The 24,221-nt window shown below is 43.2% G+C and overlaps 1 protein-coding gene across 5 annotated transcripts in view; it reads right to left on the bottom strand.

The window, feature by feature from the left end:
* The window catches only part of PUDP (pseudouridine 5'-phosphatase), a 365,242-nt gene that overhangs the window by 261,730 nt on the left and 79,291 nt on the right, over positions 1-24,221 (bottom strand). Inside the window, exon 4 of one of the 5 annotated variants that reach the window (XM_025857408.2) lies at positions 21,147-22,672. The exons of the other annotated variants lie outside the window; for them this stretch is intronic. Coding sequence (XP_025713193.1) covers positions 22,496-22,672 — 177 coding nt within the window. The 3' untranslated portion in view covers positions 21,147-22,495. Of the gene's footprint in view, positions 1-21,146; positions 22,673-24,221 lie in introns of those variants that run through there. 5 annotated transcript variants of the gene reach the window in all.

Here is a 24,221-nt window from a genome sequence, read left to right as displayed (position 1 = left end):
CTGGACATCGTTCCCACAACAATTAGGTAAGAAAGAGAAATAAAAGGCATCCAAATTGGTAAGGAAGTAAAACTTTCACTACTTGCAGATGACATGATACTAATATATCGAAAACCCTAAAGATTCCACCAAAAAGCTACTAGAACTGAGAAATAAATTCAATAAAGTCAGGGGATGCAATATCAATATACAGAAATCTGTAGCACAGTGGGGTGCCTGGGGGGCACAATCAGTTAAGCGTCCAACTCTTGATTTCGGCTCAGGTCATGATCTCAGGGTCATGAGATCAAGCCCTGCATTGGGTTCCAAGTTCCGTAGGGAGTCTGCTTGAGATTCACTCTCTCTCTCTCAAAAAAAAAAAAATTTAAAAAAAAATCTGTGGCATTTCTATACACTAATAATAAAGTAGCACAGAGATAAAAACCTATAAAACATTAATGAAAGAAACTGAAGACATCACAAATGGAAAGATATTCCATGCTCATGATTGGAAGGACAAATATTGTTAAAATGTCTATGTTATCCAAAGTGATCCACAGAGTTAGTGCAATCCCTCTCAAAATACCAACAGCATTTTTCACAGACTAGAAGAAATAATTCTTTTTTTTTTTAAAGATTTTATTTATTCATTTGAGACACAGAGATAGAGAGAGAGAGAGCATTAGCAGGGGGAGAGGCAGAGGGAGAGGGAGAAGCAGACTCCCTGCTGAGTCAGGAGCCTGATGTGGGGCTCGATCCCAGGACCCTGGGATCATAACCTGAGCTAAAGGCAGACACTTAACTGGGCCACCCCAAGAAGAAATAATTCTAAAATTTGTATGGAACCACAGAAAAACCCCGAATAGCCAAAGCAGTTTGGAAAAGAAGAACAAAACTGGAGGTGTCAAAATCGCAGATATCAAGATAATACTGCAAAGCTATTGTAATCCAAATAGTATAATACTGGCACAAAGATAGACATATAGATCAATGGGACAAAATGGAGCCCAGAAATAAACACATGATTATATGGTCAGTTCATCTATGATAAAGGAGGGAAAAATACACAATGGGAAAAAGACAGTTTCTTCAACAATCTGTCTTGGGTAAACTGAAAGGTACATGAAAAAGAATGAAATTGGACCACTTTCTTATACCATACACAAAAATAAACTAAAATAAAAAGCTTTTGCACAGCATAGGAGACAGTCAACAAAACTAAAGAACAACCTACTGAATGGGAGATGATGCCTGCAAATGACATATCCAATAGAGGGTTAGCACACAAGATACATAAAGAATTTACGCAACTGAGGAGGCTTGGAAGCAAGATGGCGGAGGAGCAGGAGACCTGGATGTCGTCTGGTCTCGGGAATTCAGCTGAATAGGGATCAAACCATTCTGAACACCTACGAACTCAACAGGAGATCGAAGAGGAGAGTAGCAACAACTCTCTCAACAGAGAAGCGACCACTTTCTGGAAGGTAGGGCGTGCAGAGAAGTGAATCCGAGGCGATATTCGGGAGGATAGATGGCGGGGGAGGGGCCTCCGCCGGCCGCTTCTGGCAAGTGCTAGAGCCGCGGAGCACAAAATCGGAACTTTTAGAAGTCGCCTCCGCGAAGGGACGTCGCTCCAGTGGCTAAGCGGGGGGTGGAACCCTCGCGGGACAGTGTGGTCTCAGGACCCTCGGGGTCACAGAAAGACCGGGGGTGCCTGAGTGTGGCAGACCTCCCAGGTATCGGAGCGGGGAAGCCGGCTGCAGAGACGGAGCCGAGGCGCGGGCTCTCAGCTCGGGGTGGCCATAAACTGTGATCGGCGGCCCAGTCGGGCCACTGCTCCTGCAGCAGGGACCCAACAAGCGGCAGAGCCGGGGAGACTCCCCTTCCTCCCCCGGGAGGAGCGGCGCAGAAGCGCACTGCAGGGATCTGCTGGGTTTGGAGACTACACACGGGGTCGGGTGCCAGAGATAGAAACGCTCGGTCACAGGCCGGGTGAGCGCGGAGTGCGGCTGGAAACCAGGGAGACAGGAGTGACTGCTTTTCTCTGGGGGCGCACTGAGGAGTGGGGCCCCGCGTTCTCAGCTCCTCCGGGTGGAGACTGGGAGGCCACCATTTTCACCCTGGTCCTCCAAAGCTGTACCAAGAGCTTGCAGGGAACAAAATCTCCAGAGACCAAACCCGAGCAGCTTGCTTAGCCCGGACTCACAAGGGCGGGGCAATTCAGCCTCCGGCAAAGACATTTGGGAACCACGGCAACAGGCCCCTCCCCCAGAAGATCAGCACAAACAGCCAGCAAGCCAAGACCAAGTTTACCGATCAAGGAGAACGGGAGAACTCCAGCGCTAGGGGAATACTGCACATAGAATTCATGGCTTTTTTTTTTTTACCATGATTCATTAGTTCAACAAAATTAATTTTTTTAACTGTTTTTTTTTAATTTTTCTTTTTCCCTTTTTCAACGAACATCTTATCAATCCCTTTTTTTAAAAAAAAACATTTTCTTTTTTTCATTTTTAGAGTCATATTTTTACCCCTTCATTGTAGTTACCCTAATTTTTGGCATATATATATAAGTTGTTCTCTCTTTAAAATTTTGAGATACAGTTTCTTCTAACAGATCAAAATATACCCTAAATCACTAGTGTATGGCTTTGTTCTAGTCTCCTGCCTGATCACATTCTCTCCCTTTTTTCTTTTTTTTTAAATCTTCTTTCTTTTTTCAAACAACTTATCTTATCAATTCCTTTTCTAAAATCTTTTATACTTTTCATCTTTACAGTCATCTTCCATCCCTTCATTGTATCAACCCTTATTTTGTACATATATGTCTTTCTTCCTTTAAAATTTTAGGAGGCACTTTTTTCTAACAGACCAAAATACGCCCAAAATCTAGTGTGTGGCACTGATCTATGCACTAGCCTGATCATATTTGATCATATTCTCCTTTTTTTGGATTGTTCTGTTTTTGTTTTTATCTTTTTTTTTCTCTTTCTTTTTTCTTTCTTTCCCTTTCTTTTCCCCTGGTTTCAGATCTTTTCTGATTTGTATACAGTATATTTGCTGGGGACGTTGTAAACCTGTTAGCATTTTGTTCTCTCATTCATCTATTCCCCTCTGGACAAAATGACAAGATGAAAAAAATCACCTCAGCAAAAATAACAAGAGGTAGTACCATCAGCCAGGGACCTACTCAATACGGACATTAGTATGATGTCGGAACTAGAGTTCACAATCATGACTTTAAAGATACTAGCTGGGCTTGAAAAAAGCGTGGAAGTTATTAGAGAAACCCTTTCTGGAGAAATCAAAGAACTAAAATCTAACCAAGTCGAAATCAAAAAGGCTATTGATGAGGTGCAATCAAAAATGGGGGCACTAACTGCTAGGATAAATGAGGCAGAAGAGAGAATCAGCGATATAGAAGACCAAATGATGGAAAATAAAGAGGCTGAGAAAAAGAGAGAGAAACAACTACAGGATCACGAGGGCAGAATTCGAGAGATAAGTGATACGATAAGACGAAACAACATTAGAATAATTGGGATCCCAGAAGAAGAAGAGAGAGAGAGAGGGGCAGAAGGTATATTGGAGCAAATAATAGCAGAGAACTTCCCTAATGTAAGGAAGGAAACAGGTATCAAAATCCAGGAGGCACAGAGAACCCCTCTCAAAATCAATAAAAATAGGTCAACACCCCGACATCTAATAGTAAAACTTACGAGTCTCAGAGACAAAGAGAAAATCCTGAAAGCAGCTCAGGAGAAGAGATATGTAACCTACCATGGTATTAGATTGGCAACAGACCTATCCACAGAGACCTGGCAGGCCAGAAAGGACTGGCAAGATATCTTCAGAGCACTAAACGAGAAAAATCTGCAGCCAAGAATACTATATCCAGCTAGGCTGTCATTGAAAATAGAAGGAGAGGTAAAAAGCTTCCAGGACAAACAAAAACTAAAGGAATCTGCAAACACAAAACTAGCCCTCCAAGAAATATTGAAAGGGGTCCTCCAAGCAAAGAGAGAGCCTAAAAGCAGCATAGATCAGAAAGGAACACAGACAATATACAGTAACAGTCACCTTACAGGCAATACAATGGCACTAAATTCATACCTTTCAATAGTTACCCTGAATGTAAATGGGCTAAATGCCCCAATCAAAACACACAGGCTATCAGATTGGATTAAAAAACAAGACCCATCCATATGCTGTCTGCAAGAGACTCATTTTAGACCCAAAGACACCCCCAGATTGAAAGTGAGGGGGTGGAAAACCATTTACCATGCTAATGGACACCAAAAGAAAGCTGGGGTGGCAATCCTTATATCAGACAAATTAGATTTTTAAAAAAAAATTTAATAAGAGATGAAGAAGGACACTATATCTTACTTAAAGGGTCTATCCAACAAAAAGATGTAACAATTGTAAATATCTATGCCCCGAACATGGGAGCAGCCAATTATATAAGGCAATTAATAACAAAAGTGAAGAAACACACTGACAACAATACAATAATAGTGGAGGACTTTGACACCCCCTGACTGAAATGGACAGATCATCTAAACAAAAGATCAACAAGGAAATAAAGACTTTAAATGACACACTGGACCAAATGGACTTTACAGACATATTCAGAACATTCCATCCCAAAGCAACAGAATACACATTCTTCTCTAGTGCCCATGGAACATTCTCCAGAACTGATCACATCCTAGGTCACAAATCAGGTCTCAACCGGTACCAAAAGATTGGGATTATTCCCTGCATATTTTCAGACCACAATGCTTTGAAACTAGAACTCAATCACAAGAGGAAAGTCGGAAGGAACTCAAATACATGGAGGCTAAAGAGCATCCTACTAAAGAATGAATGGGTCAACCAGGAAATTAAAGAAGAATTAAAAAAATTCATGGAAACTAATGAAAATGAAAACACAACTGTTCAAAATCTTTGGGATACAGCAAAGGCAGTCCTGAGAGGAAAGTATATAGCAATACAAGCCTTTCTCAAGAAACAAGAAAGGTCTCAAATACACAACCTAACCCTACACCTAAAGGAGCTGGAGAAAGAACAGCAAATAAAGCCTAAACCCAGCAGGAGAAGAGAAATCATAAAGATCAGAGCAGAAATCAATGAACTAGAAACCAAAAGAACAGTAGAACAGATCAACGAAACTAGGAGCTGGTTCTCTGAAAGAATTAACAAGATTGATAAACCCCTGGCCAGATGTATCAAAAAGAAAAGAGAAATGACCCAAATCCACAAAATCGTGAATGAAAGAGGAGAGATCACAACCAACACCAAAGACATACAAACAATTCTAAGAACATATTATGAGCAACTCTATGCCAGCAAATTAGATAACCTGGAAGAAATGGGTGCATTCCTAGAGATGTATCAACTACCAAAATTGAACCAGGAAGAAATAGAAAACCTGAACAGACCTATAACCACTAAGGAAATTGAAGCAGTCATCAAAAATCTCCCAAGAAACAAAAGCCCAGGGCCAGATGGCTTCCCAGGGGAATTCTATCAGACATTTAAAGAAGAATTAATACCTATTCTCCTGAAACTGTTCCAAAAAATAGAAATGGAAGGAAAACTTCCAAACTCATTTTATGAGGCCACCATTACCTTGATCCCCAAACCAGACAAAGACCCCATCAAAAAGGAGAATTACAGACCAATATCCTTGATGAACATGGATGCAAAAATTCCCACCAAAATACTAGCCAATAGGATCCAACAGTACATTAAAAGGATTATTCACCACGATCAAGTGGGATTTATCCCTGGGCTGCAAGGCTGGTTCAACATCCGCAAATCAAATCAATAAACGTGATACAATACATTAACAAAAGAAAGAACAAGAATCATATGATCCTCTCAATAGATGCAAAAAAAGCATTTGACGAAGTACAGCATCCTTTCTTGATCAAAACTCTTCAGAGTATAGGGATAGAGGGTACATACCTCAATATCATAAAAGCCATCTATGAAAAACCTACAGCGTATATCATTCTCAATGGGGAAAAGCTAAGAGCTTTTCCCCTAAGGTCAGGAACGCGGCAGGGATGTCCACTCTCACCACTGCTATTCAACATAGTATTAGAAGTCCTAGCCACAGCAATCAGACAACAAAAAGAAATCAAAGGCATCTAAATTGGCAGAGAGGAAGTCAAACTCTCACTCTTTGCAGATGATATGATACTTTATGTGGAAAACCACAAAGACTCCACCCCAAAAGTGCTAGAACTCATACAGGAATTCAGTCAAGTAGCAGGATATAAAATCAATGCACAGAAATCAGTGGCATTCCTAAACATCGACAACAAGACAGAAGAGAGACAAATCAAGGAGTCGATCCCATTTACAATTGCACCCAAAAACATAAGATACCTAGGAATAAATTTAACCAAAGAGGCAAAGGATCTGTACTCAGAAAACTATAAAATATTCATGAAAGAAATTGAAGAAGACACAAAGAAATGGAAAAACGTTCCATGCTCATGGATTGGGAGAACCAACATTGTGAAGATGTCAATGCTACCTAGAGCAATCTACACATTCAATGCAATTCCCATCAAAATACCATCCACTTTTTTCAAAGAAATGGAACAAATAATCCTAAAATTTGTATGGAACCAGAAGAGACCCCGAATAGCCAGAGGAATCTTGAAAAAGAAAAGCAAAGCTGGCCGCATCACAATTCCGGACTTCCAGCTCTATTACAAAGCTGTCATCATCAAGACAGTATGGTACTGGCACAAAAACAGACACATAGATCAATGGAACAGAATCGAGAGCCCCGAAATGGACCCCCAACTCTATGGTCAACTTATCTTTGACAAAGCAGGAAAGAATGTCCAATGGCAAAAAGACAGTCTCTTCAACAAATGGTATTGGGAAAATGGGACAGCCACATGCAGAAGAATGAAACTGGACCATTTTCTTACACCACACACAAAAATAGACTCCAGATGGTTGAAAGACCTAAACGTGAGACAGGAGTCCATCGAAATCCTAAAGGAGAACACAGGTAGCAACCTCTTCGACCTCAGCCGCTGCAACTTCTTTCTAGAAACATCGCCAAAGGCAAGGGAAGCCAGGACAAAAATGACCTATTGGGATTTCATCAAGATAAAAAGCTTTTGCACAGCAAAAGAAACAGTCCACAAAACCAAAAGGCAACCGACAAAATGGGAGAAACTATTTGCAAATGACCTATCAGATAAAGGGCTAGTATCCAAAATCTATAAAGAACTTATCAAACTCAACACCCAAAGAACAAATAATCCAATCAAGAAATGGGCAGAAGACATGAACAGACATTTTTCCAAAGAAGACATCCAAATGGCCAACAGGCACATGAAAAAGTGCTCAACATTGCTTGGCATCAGGGAAATCCAAATCAAAACCTCAATGAGATACCACCTCACACCAGTCAGAATGGCTAAAATTAACAAGTCAGGGAACGACAGATGTTGGCGGGGATGTGGAGAAAGGGGAACCCTCCTACACTGTTGGTGGGAATGTAAGCTGGTGCAACTCCTCTGGAAAACAGTATGGAGGTTCCTCAAACAGTTGAAAATAGAGCTACCCTGCGATCCAGCAATTGCACTACTGGGTATTTACCCCAAAGATACAAATGTAGGGATCCGAAGGGGTACATGCACCCCAATGTTTATAGCAGCAATGTCCACAACAGCCAAACTGTGGAAAGAGCCAAGATGTCCATCGACAGATGAATGGATAAAGAAGATGTGGTATATATACACAATGGAATATTATGCAGCCATCAAAAGGAATGAGATCTTGCCATTTGCAATGACGTGGTTGGAACTGGAGGGTGTTATGCTGAGTGAAATAAGTCAATCAGAGAAAGACATGTATCATCTGACCTCACTGAAATGAGGAATTCTTAATCTCAGGAAACAAACTGAGTGTTGCTGGAGTGGTGGGAGGGTGGGAGGGATGGGGTGGCTGGGTGATAGACATTGGGGAGGGTATGTGCTATGGTGAGCGCTGTGAATTGTGCAAGACTGTTGAATCACAGATCTGTACTTCTGAAACAGATACTGCAACATATTAAGAAAAAAGAAAAAGAAGAAGATAGCAGGAGGGGAAGAATGAAGGGGAGTAAGTCGGAGGGGGAGACGAACCATGAGAGACGATGGACTCTGAAAAACAAACTGAGGGTTCTAGAGGGGAGGGGGGTGGGGGATGGGTTAGCCTGGTGATGGGTATTGAAGAGGGCACATTCTGCGTGGAGCACTGGGTGTTATGCACAAACAGTGAATCGTGGAACACTACATCAAAAACTAATGATGTAATATATGATGATTAGCATAACAATAAAAAAATTTTAAAAAAGAATTTATGCAACTGAACAACAAAAAACCCACAAATAATCCAATCAAAAGTGAGCTGGGGAAAAAATAATGGGCAGAAGCCACAAACAGATATTTCTCTAAAGAAGATATACAGTTGGCCAGCAGGTACATGAGAAGATGCTCAACATCACTCATCATCAGGAAAATGCAAATCAAAACCACAATGAGATATCACATCACACCTGTCAGAATGGCTAAAATAAAAAACACAAGAAAGAAATGTTTGTGAAGATGTGGAGAACAAGGAACCCTCTTACACTGTTGTTGGGAATGCAAACTGGTGCAGCCACTCTGGAAAACAGTATGGAGTTTCCTCAAAAAATTAAAAATAGAATCACCAGAGGATCCAGCAATTCCTCTACTGGGTACTTACCCAAAGAATAAAAAAACAATAATTTGAGAAGATATATGCACCCTGATGTTTATTGCAGCATCATTTACTATAGCCAAGATATGGAAGCAACCCAAGAGTCCATCAATAGCTGAATGAATAAAGAAGGTGTGATATATATACACAACAGATTTTAATACTCAGTGATAGAAAAGAGTATCTTGCCATGTAGAGCAAAATGAATGGACTGCGAGTGTATAATACAAAGTGAAACAAATCCGTCAGAGAAAGACAAATACCATGATTTCACTCATAGGAGGAATTTAAGAAACAAAACAAATGAACAAAGGAAAAAAGAGAGACAAACGAAAAACAAACTCTTAACTCTGGAGAACACACTGATGGTCACCAGAGGGCAGGTGGGTGGGAGCATGGAGGGAACAGGTGAAGGGGATTTAGGAGGACACTTGTCGTGATGAGCACTGAGTAATATATAGAATCACTGAATCACTATATTGTATACCTGAAACTAACAGAACACTGTATGTTAACTATTTTTTAATTTAAAAATATAAAGTCCATTAATTAAAAAAAAAAAATTCCTCAGCCCTTTATGGCGTTCCTGCCCATCCTATTGTGTCTCTGGATCTTCAATGGCAATGAACTAATGCTCAGAAATGCTTATTCCCATTTACACATGACACTTGGCTCACTGTTCCGTAGATATCCGAAGGCTTTTCCAAGAGAGTTTATGCCACTTAACCAGAAGTTTTAACCTAGGTTCAGGAAGCAGGAGGAAGAGTGGAGTCAAAATTATTGGGTTTCCAGAATCTTCTATGCAAACTAATCTTTGTAATAATTGGATTTTACCCATTAGGAGCCGAAAACCCTTCACGGGTTCTTCCTTGCCTACCAAGTAAGGTCCAAACTCTTTGGGGCAGAAGGAATATGGTGATGTTCACTGTATTAGAATAAAATCTACTGAAATTTTCTACAGAATATATATTTGCTCAAGAATGGATAACATACTTTACTATTCTTATTTTGAGGTAATATGTATAGTCCTCAAAAATTGGTTTTCCTGGTATCATTAGTCCTTATGCAATTATTTTTACAAAGTGAACAGGCATGGCATATATTTGGTTTGAACTACCGGATTTTCCTTCAAAAAAAAAATTTGGAAGAATAGGGGCGCCTGGGTGGCTCAGTCGATTAAGCATGTGACTCTTGATTTGGGCTCAGGTCATGATCTTAGGGTCGTGAGATGGAGTCCCTCGTCGGGCTCCACGCTGGGCATGGAGCCTGCTTGAGATTCTCTCTCCCCCCCTCACCTTCTGCCCCTACTCCACCCCACTCACATGCATGAGCTAGCGTGCTCTCTCTCTAAAGTAAAACCCCCAAAACTAAAACTAAAGATAAATTGAAAGAATGTTAGTCTCCTTTTAGTTCTGGTGGTTACCTGTATCCACTTAAATATGCTTATATACGTATATATACATATGTTTTTGCTTGTTTGTTTGAGTTTTAAAACAATGTCCACTGAATGCCCGGAATTAAGAATGAGAAACACCAGCATCTCAGTTTGAGTACATGTTGTTTTCAGTTCCAAGTGCACTTGCTGGTATGATTGTTTTTCGTTAGTTACGTTATTCCTGCCATATTGCCACGGTCGCTGGCATCCATCTTCCTCTCGGTGACCATCATTTGCACAGGCTTCTGATGGTTCTACACTTAAATGCATCCTTTACGTCTGCAGTGAATCTTTCACCCTGCTGCTCTTGGTTGGTGAGGATTCGACCTCTCTCTCTCTCTGCCTGTTTTCTTCCGAAACACACATTCCCTGAATTGGTATGCGTTTGCACGTTGTGGTATCTTTTAAACCTTACAGACGCCTTTGGTTAGGTTTTTGGAGCTCACAGTCTTCCTTTGAGGATGTTTTACATACTGTTTCACCGTGTACTAGTACTTCATGTCTGACATAGACAAATCTTACATTCCTAGATTTTCTCCCTGAATTCCGATTGAATTCTTTCCAAAACTTAATATACCATTCATTTACTAGCACATTTGTTAATCCATCTATATAAGTACAGCCTTGCGTTTCACCGTGCAGTTTTACTCCTTGCAGATTCAAATTTCCATGTATTCCACAAACTTTACCTTGAATCACATATTTGAACACTTTTCCTGTTTCATTCATGCTTGATCTTGGCAGGGCACCAGTTTTACTGATGTTCTATCACTTCTATCTCTTTCTGTCTCGTGTCTGCTTGTTTCTCTGTCTTTCTCTGTGTCTCTGCTTCTGTCTCTCTCATACTCACTTTTCATCCTCATTTATTCCTGAGGCTCTGCCTCCTTACTCCCATGTAATGTCTTATCAGTTTTTCCTTAAGGCCATATGTCTCTTCTTTAAATTCTCATTTCAGAGAAACACCATTTTCTTTAGCTGGTTTGATTTCCTGCACATCTTGATTTCCTGCACATTCACAGTTTTGGCTGCTGTGTGGTAGAGTCTTTCTGGTATATGTCTTCATCGATCTTACCCTGTTCGTTTTTCCTTGCAGCATCTTTTTTCTCCCTTTTTAAGATTATTTATTTATTTATTTATTTATTTATTTATTTGAGAGAGAGAGAGAGAGCAGAGTGAGAGAGAACACAACTGGAGAGTGGAGGGGCAGAGGCAGAGGGAGAAGCAGGCTCCCCGCTTAGCAGGGAGCCCGATGTGGGACTCGATCCCAGGACCCTGGAATCATGACCTGAGCTGAAGGCAGACGCTTAACTGTCTAAGCCATCCAGGTGCCCCAGCATCTTTTTAATGGCCCCTGGTTGGCTACCACCTTTTTAAGCAGTATCGCTTCTCATGCTGGAAGGAGATGTCTATATGGACAAGGTACCTGAGCAAAATTTGGGGGAATGGATAGAAGGAGCAACAGTGATGGGCAGCTTAAGTTCCAAGCTGTGTCTCTTGGGGTTTTCTTAACTGTGTATGCCCAGGGGCTCAGACTTCTCCAGCCTGACAGCAAGTTACCTGGAGTCACGCTGAATGTCTGAGTGTGGGTATTGCTCCTTGAACTTATCTTCACTACAGATTAGTAGTTGCAAGGCGACACCTGATTTCTCGTCCCTTTGCCAAACTCAAACCCACAGTCTGCTCGGGGCAAAGACTGCCTTCTGCTCTTTTTTCTTAATAACCACCCCTACCTCCTGTCCTATGCCATGACTGAAGCATGATGTAAGGAGGCTTCCAAAGGCAGCCCGTGGACGTTGACCTGACGGTTGTAAGCAAGCAATCATTGCTTTTCCTTTCAGTGGGTGCTGCCCGCTTTGGAAAACTCTGAGTCATGCAGAAAAAGATGTCTTCTCTTGGTGTCCTCTGTCATTGTCAACCAATTTCTCATGTACGCGGCCATCTTTCTGCACCTACTGTGATCCAGGGCTCTAGGGGATCTCTAGTTCCATCAGAGATAACATTTTATTGTTTCTTAGCCTCTGGGCTGCTTTGGGTTAGTTTCATAGAAGAAACAAGACAGACATAATATGTATACAACCATTTGAAACCGAAAGTCATTCCTTTTTTGCAATCCCGTCTTCTTTTTTCCTCCCCAGTGAACTGAATAGCAGAGAGAGGAGACTTCAAGAGAATATCCAACAACGTATGTTCAAATAGTCACGGATGTGGGGCACAGGACACTCAAAGAGAGCAGTGATGTACTTCTTGACGCTATTACAGACAGTCTAGAAAATATTACTAGTGAGGATGAAGAGCCATAGGAACAAACCTGATGGAGAATTTTAACTCTATCAGACGGATAGTATATAAACTATAGTAATTTTTCTCTTTAATGCAAAACAATTAGATTGCATATAGAGATAGCCAATTTCTTCAAAGCTCTTTTGATCAAAATGTACCAAAGGATACATTTTCCCCCTCTTTTTACCTTAATTTCTATTTTCTCTGTTCCCTTCTGATTCTGCCCATAGAGTGCATTTTCCCTGTTTGAGCTCGATGCGCTGTTGTGCAAAAAGTCTGTTGGCCCAGATGAGCACAGTAGATATTTACATGAAATAGCAGGGAAGGATCCATCTGGGGTGCATGACTGATGTTGGCAATACAAGAAGAAGGATTCTGATTTGTTGTATAAATCATCCTGAGAGCCCCCAAGAGTGAACACGTAGGGGCTTCTTCTTATTTTCATGGTGCTTAGGATTACCTTTTTTAAACAGAGTTAAAATTAGGTGAAGTGTGGTTTTGGAAAGAGGATTAAACAAAGATAAGGGTTTTGATACCTCTTGCTTGTACCAGTTGATGTATTTCAACAAAACAAAAGGTTTAAAAGGAGGGTTCTTCAAAACGGAGAAACAGACCAACATAATTCTCAAAATTCATACCGTTATTGTTGGGTGGAAATTAACGTTACTTAGTAATTTCACATTGTAATGGATTTATATTGAAGTAAAATAACTTTAGGGGGAAAAATCATAGACTTAAAGGAGAAATAAATCCTGTGTTTAACTCAGAGCTCTGTATCCCATTGGGATGGGTATTTTTCTTTCCTCCGACTGTTCCTCTTTTCTAATGCAGGAAGGTCTTTTTTTTTTTTTTTTTTTAAAGGATGGCCAATTTGAGTCCGTCATTCCCAAGGCTTATTTGAGAATTAATGTGATATTTATGAGCTTATTTTGTAATAGGACTTTCTTAAAATATGCATGATGATGTCAGATTGGAAATAACTACCCAGTGGCAAGTACAAACACTATCTCTATCGATGCTGCTGTGGGTAAGTGTATAATTTGGGGGTATAATATTGGCACTCTTCTGGGAAAATTCTGACTCTGGTAAGTGGAGAAAATAGCACAGAATAATGCTTTGTTTTTGACATTTTCTCCAAGCCACCATCTGGTTTGCATTATGACTGGGAAGACCGACCATTCCAATCCTAAAAAGGTGTATGTAGATTTCTTTCTGTCCGTGCACTGCCTCTGAACTTCACAGGTAAGGACGGGGCTTGAGGCACAGCAAAGAACATCACAGAGACATCTCCCATCTCAATATTTTGTCCAAATGAGGTCAAACATTCAGCATGGAGGAGATCTCATGGCAATGTGTAACAACCCTACCAGTGGGCACTGGTCTGCAGAGTCAGCCCCATCTCTACTTGCCACTGGCCCAGTATGGAACCACCGTCCTCTACAGAGCCCCAGCTGTGGGCCTCTGTGCCACCACAGAGCTTGGAACCTGCCCTAGGAAGTGATTTAGGACACAACATCCTGACCGAATCTAAGTCCAGCTTCGAGAAGAGCCGGCTGAATTCAGTGTGTGCTGCTGCAGGGCTGGACACAAATCCAAACAGTGCCCTGGGACCCATCCCCATAAAAAGGCACGTGCTTCTCAGAACCTGATCTTGCTGTGTTTGTGCTGCCCACCTTGGGGAGCTTTGCTGAGATTTCAAAGAAGAGAGCAGGCTCTGAGTTTTCCAGGAAAAATAAGTGCTTGAACAAACAGCAGCAGGCATGCACTACTAGACTACAAAGAACGTTACTGGGGTCCTCTGATATTCAAGAAAGGCCCCGGGCAGCTCAGATGAAAGCTTCCTAACTGCACATGCCTATGTGCACACTTACCTCTTGTACCCAACAATTCAATCCCAGGACCTGGCACTAGTGAGATGGTGGATGCCCATGGTCATCCCCTTCCTGTGCCCGTGCCCTACTTTGCGGCATCCCTCTTCTCTCCTTTCCTAGCTGGACTCCTGTTACCCTCAACCTCTCCAGCATCCCGTGAAGTGCCCGCTCAAACCTACTTCTCTGCTCCCAAGCTTCCTAGTCAAAAGCCCTTCACTATCCACCCTCCTGCATCAACATCTGATTCCCTCTGGTGAGCAGTTCTCAGCTAAAAAAAAAAAAAAAAAAAAAAAAAACGAGGAGGAAGCAATCTGATTAAGGAGGTGAAGAGGGGACTCACGTTCTTAGGGGTATTTGCATTTTCACAAGGGGATTAACGGGCACATTTGACACCGTCAGCATGGAATTTTGCATAGAATGCAGAGCACAGGAGAGCAAGAACGAGCTCCCTTCGGTGCAGGAAGTGAGATTTGGGAGGTGGGAAGTATTTTGAGGGTGCTTAAATCGTGCAAGCGTGTGCCTGCTTCCTTGGTGGATCTGTAAACGCACATCGCTTCTGATGAGTGGCATCTCGAGAACTGGGGAGCGCGGCAATGAGAGAGAATTTTAGTTAGTGGGCTGTGTTGGGTTTGTGGGGTTAAATGGATTTTATGGGAAAATGCCAGTATGATTCAAGGGGAGTTCCTTCCTCTGTGCCTCGCCTCCACCAGGCTAGACTCTCAGCCTCTTCCCTCCTTCCCTCTCTCCTGGAGGCCTCACTTCTTGAAAGAGAGATGGAAACTGTGCATCTCCGATGGGTCCTCATTACTTTAGGACAAAGCTAGGGTTCCTTCCCGAAAATCTTCACCATCTGGAGCTGAGAAGCTCTGCCCCTCTTTCTGCTTTCAGACTTTCATTCCACACCGAACTCCCACAAAGACAAAGGATTCCCTCCTGGATTCTTCCTTCCCTGTACTGACAGCCCCATTTCTTTCCTCTCTGCAGTCTCCGTTTGCGATCTCTGCTTCACTTTACTCCTCTGCAGTCTGCTCTTAACTCCCCCCAGTCCCCTGGGCTGATGTGTCCAAGGAAAGATAACCAAACCCCGCGTCTGTCCTCTGTCCTGATCTTTCTTGGTCTTTTAGCAACACTGGAAGGTTGACCTTCACTTTGATGAAATGCTCTTTAGGCTTCTCCTAGGGGCCACCACCAATTCCTTTCTACCTGTTTTCATGGGGCACCTTATTAAGACCGAGGCTCTCCAAAAGGTATATAGATTCCTCCAAGCTGGGTATTGCCTTATCTTGCCAAACTACAGAACCACAATGTCAATAGAAATATAATGTAAAGCAAGAAGTGACTTGAGCTCCTTCTTCCCACTCTGTCACCTCTGTAGGTTCTTCTCAGCAACATCACGCATTGCTAAGCCTGCTAACGACATTTAAAAGTGCACATATGTTATACCAGAAAATGGACTGAGTCCATTGATTCATTGGGCATACTCTAAATACCCCGTTGAGATCTTCATCGATCATGTCCAAACTACATAACTGGTTAGAAATACAGGAAGATACTTTTATACAAGCTAATTAGAACAACACGTGGGTGTTGGTAAAAAGTGCCAATAACACTGGAATTTGTGGGACTTCATCACAGAGCCAATTTCTACCAAGACTTTCTCTTCTGATGGCTTCTGTACTTCCCCCCCTTGACGGCTACCAAAAAATGCTGCCATGAACACTTGTGTACAAGTTTTTGTGTGGGTGGACGTTTTCCTTTCTCTCAGGCAGACACCTAAGAGTGGATTGCCGGGTTGTATGGGCAATATTTGCTGTACTTTTTCAGAAACTGTCCAGGTCTCCTTGACCCTGTAAGCCCCAAATTAAATTAGGTGCCCACTGCTGTTCTTAGATCCTGCTCTCTCACTCTGCAGTGTTTGTGGCAATTTACAACTGCACCTTTATGTGTGTGATTCCTTACTGTGTGTCCTATACTAAATTACAAGTTGCATGGAGGAGTCTGGGCCACATCCATCTGGTTTACAGATGGGAACCAAAACAGGGGAATTGGGTGGCACTTTCTTTTCCCCTCGAACTCTTGGGACACATGCTGAGCTATTCCTTCACGGAGGTTCTGGCCAGAGAACAGCAGGTGAGTGTTCATAACTAACATGAAGGAGTAGGCAGCTCACGGGTCTGCAGGCACTGTCACAGGACTTGATCCGCCCCTGTCTCTGGGGCCGTCACTGGGACCCTGGGAACACTTTAAGCAACGGGCCCAAGGCTGACTTCTATCATCCTAATGGAGAATTTTCCCTGGATGGGGTGAGGTGGTGGTGGTGGTGGTGGTGGTGGTGGGATGGGCCATTTGCAGATAGCAGTTTGGAGGAAAGAAATCAAGGTAGAGAATAGAACCTATGTTGGAAATAGTCTAAGGGAGGGGAGTGATGGGTGAAAAGCCTGTCTTAATCCTTGAGAGGACTTCACGACACCCTCCCTTGGAATAACCACACGCCATTCCTAAGGAACTGGAGTCTGGGGAAGGGATGACTTTCAGAGACCCGAAGTGTGGCTGGAAACACCCGCAAACTTTGTCGACTCAGTTCCGGCCTTGAACTGGCAAACAACTTGCTTCATCAACACAACTAGGCATAGGTAAGAACATCAGCAGAGAACAAACAGCTCATCACACACAGGCCCGAGAAGTACTTACGAAGAGAGGGCACTCAAGAATGACATTTTGCAGTGTTTTCTGGAGGTAGGTTGAGAATACCAAAGACCAAAGTAATGAGGGAGCTGTCTCATGCACAGACAAGCGGCAGCATCCAAAGACCTTAATATTTCCCCAATTAGAGGGCATCTCAAGCTTGTTGAAAGAAAGTATCTTTCTTGATAAAAATTGCTGGTGCAGCTAAGGCAAGCAAGCATGTGTTCTGTGAGGCCTTAGACAGTGTGAGTAGATAGCTATTTAAATGTAGGATCCACTGCTCCCAGGCAGCACCCGTATGGGCTGGGCCTGCACCAGGAAGGTGATGATAGGACACCAAACATCCCTTTTTTTACTCTAACTACGAAGAAAACTTATTTCTTTCCCTGTGGTTAAAGATAATTAGGTTGGGAACAGCTACATTTTCTGCAGCATGAAGGGAGTGTAACTTTATGACCCTGATCCTCAGCCCTACCACTTCATAACCGGGTGGCCTTTTGAGTTATGTAACCTAATGATGTGTCGCTTCCCTTAGAGGTAAGAGAGGGGAAGCTGGGAGTACTCTCAGCCACTACACAGAGCACACAGAAACAAAAAGAGCAAAGCAAAAGGCAAGGATGTACGTTCATAAATAAAAAGTGCCTAGCTCATGATGAGCACTCTCAACAAATGCTAGACGACCTAGTTTATGCAGAAATTTAGAGTGTTTTGCAATTTTCAAGTGATCTGCATATGTGAATACTTCATCCTAATTAAAACTGTTTTCCATGAGTTTTTCATATTTCAGCAACTATCTGGCTCTTTGCCTTTCTTCTCAAGGTAAGCGCTTTTCTACAGGAGCCAAGAGGGTCTTGGTTTTGCCTTCAGAGAAGACACAGAGCATGCCCCCCCAGAGCAGAGGCGAAGGAAGGAGAGGTTCCCTCCAGGAACACAGGCTCTGCTGGTGCTCTGTCCTGGGCCTTTTGTGGATCCCCTGGTTCTTGGCTGTCTTGGTTCTCTGGATTTCTGACTACTGGTGTACTTGACTCTGGGTGGTTGACTCTTCCTGGCTGGGTATCACTGGTGCCTGGCCTCCGGGCTATGTTAGAATTCTAATCCTTTTTAGGTGTGTGTGCCCTGCTTCCAAGTCATCCCTAAGGCCCAGCTAGCACTGGTTTCTTACCTGTCCTGGGCCAGCTCACTCAAGCTGTGCAATCCCCGAGCCCTCTCCTTGGTGGCACAACCCAGGCTCGGACATGACTCACTGATTACATGCACTGCCAAGACTTCACCCTTTCCCTTTGCTTATATGGAAGGGACCCCAAGCGGCGAGCCTGGGTGATGAGTGAGAAGTTCCGTGATACGTAAAGCAAGGCACAGACTCAGGGAGATGTACAAAGTGCGCACAAGGTCAAAACAAAGCAAGCCGTTCCTCAGGAGGCCAAAGACCATGAAGGAAGTATTAGCAGCAGCTGGAGGAAAGAGACGGATTGCTCTCAAATGTAGGTAATTTAATCAAAACGATGGAAGTCACATAACAGAAACTGTATCTTTAAAGGGTAAGAGGAAATTAATTTCAAACCACAATTTAATATCCAGTGAAGACAGCCTTAAAAAGTGGTGAGACAGACATGTTTCGACAAATAACTGAGATAATTTGTCATCGTGAAACCCATCTACGTAGACACTCGACGCCATTACTCATTGACTGGGATTTCTAGAACAATCATAAAAGTTTACGCATAAGTTCCTTTCCTTTTTTGTTTCTGACTTTTACGTGGAATGTGTTTTTTACCACCAACTATAGAATTGACATGACTTACAGAAAAATAACTGTTGTGTAGTTAAATATCTATCCATAATTTACTAAGACGCTGAATATCAAATGCACACCCACTCCTTCCTAGAGTGGATTTTGAAAATATGCCATTTTAAGTGACTTTGCGTTACATATGAATTCCCTATCCCTTCAACAAGGATTTTCTTAAGTCAATGTATTTGATGGCATGTTTCCAAGGCCTCACGCTTGTTAAGAAACTAGAGAACATTAAGATACTTCAATAGTTCTTTATAATTTTTATGCCCTGGAGAAATATATTATTAACATTATGGTAAATAACTGCTAATAGTTTAATGTCAAGTACTCATTTCATATGCGATATTGGAGAAATGCAGGTAGAATTTGGCAATCACGGGTTTCAGTCAACAAAAAGCAATACTTTCATACAATGCCTTAATACTAATGGGATAGTCTGACAGTCTCCAGAACAACTTTATGTCAGGCACTTGTCGTACTGTGGAGAACCAGGAAGAGAGAGGTAACTATTAAGTCCTTCAAAAGCCACTTGGGTCAAAAGATGCACAGAAAAAGTTAGCTGATTTGAGGAGCAACCAAATCAGGTGAGGCAACACACTGACATTGGTGCAAGTCTTACATTTCTACCTCCCTCCTTCTGCAGACTTGATAAATACCCTCAGATGGGCTCTTACTCGGTTCTGTATTAACAAAGGAGTTTTTCTGATGAAACATTACAACCAGGATACACGTCCTTTGCCTAATGAAGGAGATAAAAGTGCTATGTGCACAAGACACTGTTAGAGAGACTCCCGAGAAACCAGAATATTTTTAGGTGTCCTGAAGATCTGGTCTTCAATCACTAAATGTCCTTTGTAAACCAAGTATCTTCAAACCACGGAAACTACTGGAAAATGCCACATGATATGAAACAGTGATTGTACAGTGCCGTTCACTAAACCATCCTTTCTGTGTTTGGTATTCTTGTTCCATGTGTGATGTCAGTCGGTTCTTCAGACCAAAACCCCAGAGTGTGCATTACCCCCATTTCACGGGTAAGGAATCTGAGGTAGAAATGGAGCAAAATGAGGTAACACAACTTCTTAGTGGTGGAGCTGGGATCTGAATTGAACTCTACATAATCTGAAATCCTTTGCTTTGCTGGGGATAGACTTAGGTCAGAAAGCGTCCATATGAGGCCAAGGAGGTTTGCCTTTTATCCTGTGGAAGAGGAGAGGGTGCACAACATGAAGCAGAGGACTTAATACACATATTTTTTTATTATAAAACTCGGTTATCGTGTGCAAATTTGTTTTTAAAAATCAGTAACACCATCCAAAGCACGGCAAATTTAGCATCCAACTATTATATTCAAAGAAAGAGGAACCTCAGTGGCTAAGAACGGATCACTGTTTGCAGAGCGGAGACAATCCATATGTCTTGATAAGGCAATTCTCTTCAAGGCAAAGCGGGTGTCTTCCAGACCTCCTTTCTCTCCGATAGCTCACTGAACTCCAAGTGAGGGGAGTATTGGGTGGAAGAACCCTAATACGTAGTCATTAGCATGTTCTTAAAAGTGCTGAGGCTGTTTCAGTGAAGAGGAATTAAGAAGAGACGATTGTATCACATCTCAGGGGCTGTCATCAATACCAAATGCTTCCAAAGGAGGTGCAGTGGATGGGTAAATGCTAGCTGCCTGGTAGACGAACACCGTGTAGCAGCCACTAATCCCTGCATGTCCCCAACAGAGCAACTTTCTTGGCAGGAGTGATCCCGGTCTAAACTGGCATTATTATTATTCCTCTGTGAAATCGAAACTGGATTATTATTCCTCTGTGAAATCGACGGGTTGTTAGTGGGATGCCATCACTAAGAGGCACTGGGGCAACGAGGCTGATGTACGAGAATAAGAAAGACCACGTGTACCTTGGCCAACCGCCAGTATTTTCCTTTGTACAAAAAAATAAGAGTTTCGCCTTGGTCGTAACAGCAGAAGTAAGAACAACGTACGTGAGATCAAATTTACCCTAGAGGAAAGTGCACACTGATCTAGAGCTAAATCTTTGGGAGAAGCATGAGAGCACTTTGTGTTCTTCATGCAAAATGGCTTAAGGATTAGAAAACAGGCATATTTTGGAAGAGGAAATATCAAATCCAACAAGTGATCATTTCATAGAGACCTTTCGTTTACTGCACACAAAGGCACTAATGTTTCCCTTACAATATATAAATGCCATTTTACAGTGTGAGTGCTGTTTGGCTTTTTAAAAAACAGGTCAGGGTCACACTTATGTCTTGCATTCGTTAAAGGATAATTAAGAAAAAAAAAAGGTAAAATCAAACTCCCATACACAATGTGAACTGATGTCAAGGATTTTATTCAACTCAATTAACTGGTGAGGGATCCAGTAAGATGTTACAACCAGCCTGAGGGACAACGGAAGAGAACAGACCCGTACGCTGGTGATCAATAATGCTGAAATGAACTTGCTGAATATATAAAACTGATCAACAGCCAGAGGCAACCATCAACGGACGACCAACACTGGGCACATTCGCATTCATTACCATGACTTTGCTACCACTCCCAGTTGGAAGTTAGCTCCACGACAATCAGTGAAACATCAGCAGGCAGGGTGCACCCAGGGAATGTGTTCTTCCAATATTCCAATGCTTTTCTCAACGTTCCCACTACAAAAGGCCGAGCAAATCCAGTAAAAGGAATTCACTGCCAAAGTGTAATGTTGTCGGGTAAATGATCCCAGAAATGTGTTAATAAGGCTCTCGGTCACACTAGGTATGTATTCTGGATTCAAATTATATTTGCATCAAAGGCTGTGTTAGAAATATATGTCTGTTTTTAGAGGAGGGGGATGGTTTTTTGTGAGGTGGAAACCACATCCTCAAATGTGGACATGCACGCAGATATAAGTAAGATACAGGCCACAGTTATCTTCATACTGAAAACAAACTGCCGATGGCACGGTTCAGAGTGGCCCTCTGAGTGGAGGTCCACAGAGAGGTTTCGAGGGCACAGAAAGATGGTCCATTTTGCTAATAAGGAGAATGATTTCTCAGGGCTCGTCCATGACACGGCGTTTCCACTGATTGCAAATGAAATGCAGCTATGATCTGACTCCTATCAGCTGCTATGACACATTAACACCAACACTTAAAAAAGTGAAGTTGTATAGGAAGTATACAAATATAATCTATGTGTACATACATATATATACATACATATGTAAGTATATAGATATATGTACACATATTTAACTTTTTCTAGCCAGGGTTTAGAAAAACTGAAAAGGAAAAGAAATGAACACAAACAGAACTTAATTTTGTCTTGGGAAAGGAAGTATTTTACATATATATGCATAAGTATGTATAAATACACAGGCACATACGTACACACATGCACGAGCACTCACACACAAGCACGTGTATGTGTATTTGCCACATATGACTATTACGTGACTATTCAAATGCAGTAACACCGAAAGATCATTCCCATATGATTATGCAAATGAGCGTTTCGGTCTCTGTTCTGGGCTGTGTCTGCTTTGCTGTCTCTCAGCTGGGATGTTGAGTTTTCAGCACTCGTCAGGGGAGGCCGAGCCCACATGGGCTAGAAGTCCGACCTCACGGGCTGGAAGGACCGCTCAGGTGCCATGGGTCACCCGTGGTGCCCAGGGAGGCATGGCGGGCCGCTCACTCGAAGGGCGGCAAACCGAACAGCTCGGGCTGGAAGTCCTGCAGGGAATCCAGCACCAGGGTGGCCTTGGACGTCAGGTGTCGGCGCAAGTTCCTATCTGGAACCATGACCACCTGCATGCCGGCTGCAAGGGCCGCCTCCACGCCGTTGGGAGCGTCTTCAAACACGAGGCACTGTAGGGTGAGGAAGAAAGACAAGGTTGAGACGGCCTTTCCCGTAAGCCGGCAGCTAGACTGCGTTTTCATGATTTTTATTATTGACCTGCTCAGCGCGTTGCTACGGTGTACACGGACACAGAGATGAAGGGGAGGCTTTCCAGTCTGTGAACCGCGGTGAGGCCAGCATGCCGGGTCTTACCCACAGGCCCACAGGCCTCCCGCAGCCGTGACTTCGCAGGGGACCGCGTTCCGTCCCTGCTGCCGAGGCGCTAGCGACACGTGGTGCAGCTGGACGGCAAGACGGGATGCTGGGTTTATGTTTTCTTGGAATAATACAGATCTGTGCCATCGACAGTTGAACATTCAGAGCACGAGAGTAAAGTGTGTGTTTTGGGGGGGAAACACGTGTTTTAAACATGAAGTCCCTCCAGAGCTGAAATGTTTCAGGAACTGCAGTGTGGGAAGTGAGTGGTTAAGGTATCTGAACGAAAGCCTGGGCCTCTGTGTGTGCACAAGGCATGCAACGAAAATCTCCAGCACCAAGACCAGCTGCCAGGAGCGGCATCTCCTCTGGCTTACTGGGCAAACCCGCCCTGTTATCAGGACGACTGCCACCCCGTCAGACACCCACCTTTAAAACGGGGTCTCTGTGCACCGTGTTGATCAGGCAGCTCCTAAACGTGCGATCCCGTGAACAACGCCCCGGGACTCTCAAAACGACAGATCCTAAGTCTACGAATGGGCAGATCAGCTAGTCATCCGACATCACTCTCTATGCAGGAAGACACGTACCTAGAAAGCTCCCTCATTTCTGAAACAGCTTCATTAATTCTCTTCAGTGAAGATTCTACTCTGTAGGGGCCAGACATGTGTAAAGGGGGCTCCAGTCACGGCTGTGAGATGCTCCCCCACTGTTCCCACTGTTGTCCTCAGCTGACCTCCAGCTGCCAGGAGCTGCCGAGGTCACACCTTTGCACCTGCCCAACCCCTTGTCCCCCTCCTCTTATCACGAGAACTCTGTCCCCCGTGGGTAGCGGCAGCTCACTGTGCTGGTGACCCAGCGAGGCTCAGGGACCCTGCTCTGGGTGCAGCATGACACTGCAAGTTCTGCATTCTTTGGTGCCTCTAGGTCCCTGGAAAATAGCTATACATTCACACTCAATCACACAAACACACATGCACAGACTCTTACACTCACACACACAGGAACTGGCACTCAGGCACACGTGCACAAACTCACACACACTCAGGCACCCACACTCACAGACGTGCACGCTCACTCAGACTCAGAAACCCGCACTCAGATACACATGTGCACACTCACTGACACTCATGTACATTCAAACCAGGCCTTTCCTGGTGGAGTGTTCTGGAGCAGGCACACTGACTCTTTCCTTTTCCCTTCCCCCTCCTTCCCTCCGGCCTGGGACTAAGAGATGTGAGCCGCCTCCCCTATGAGGCAGAAGTAAGGACCCAGTGAAGCCCTACCCATCATCACGACACCTCAGGGTCAGCACGAGGCTACGCTCACAGAGCAAGCTGAGGTGAGGGCTCAGGGAGGCCC

This window comes from Callorhinus ursinus, unplaced genomic scaffold (assembly GCF_003265705.2).
Source record: "Callorhinus ursinus isolate GAN/ISIS: 27379988/994484 unplaced genomic scaffold, GSC_fseal_2.0 scaffold16, whole genome shotgun sequence".
In the NCBI taxonomy this organism is placed as follows: Eukaryota; Metazoa; Chordata; class Mammalia; order Carnivora; family Otariidae; genus Callorhinus; species Callorhinus ursinus.
Note: the sequence above shows the minus strand (reverse complement) of the source record. Positions and strands in the feature narration are given on the sequence as shown.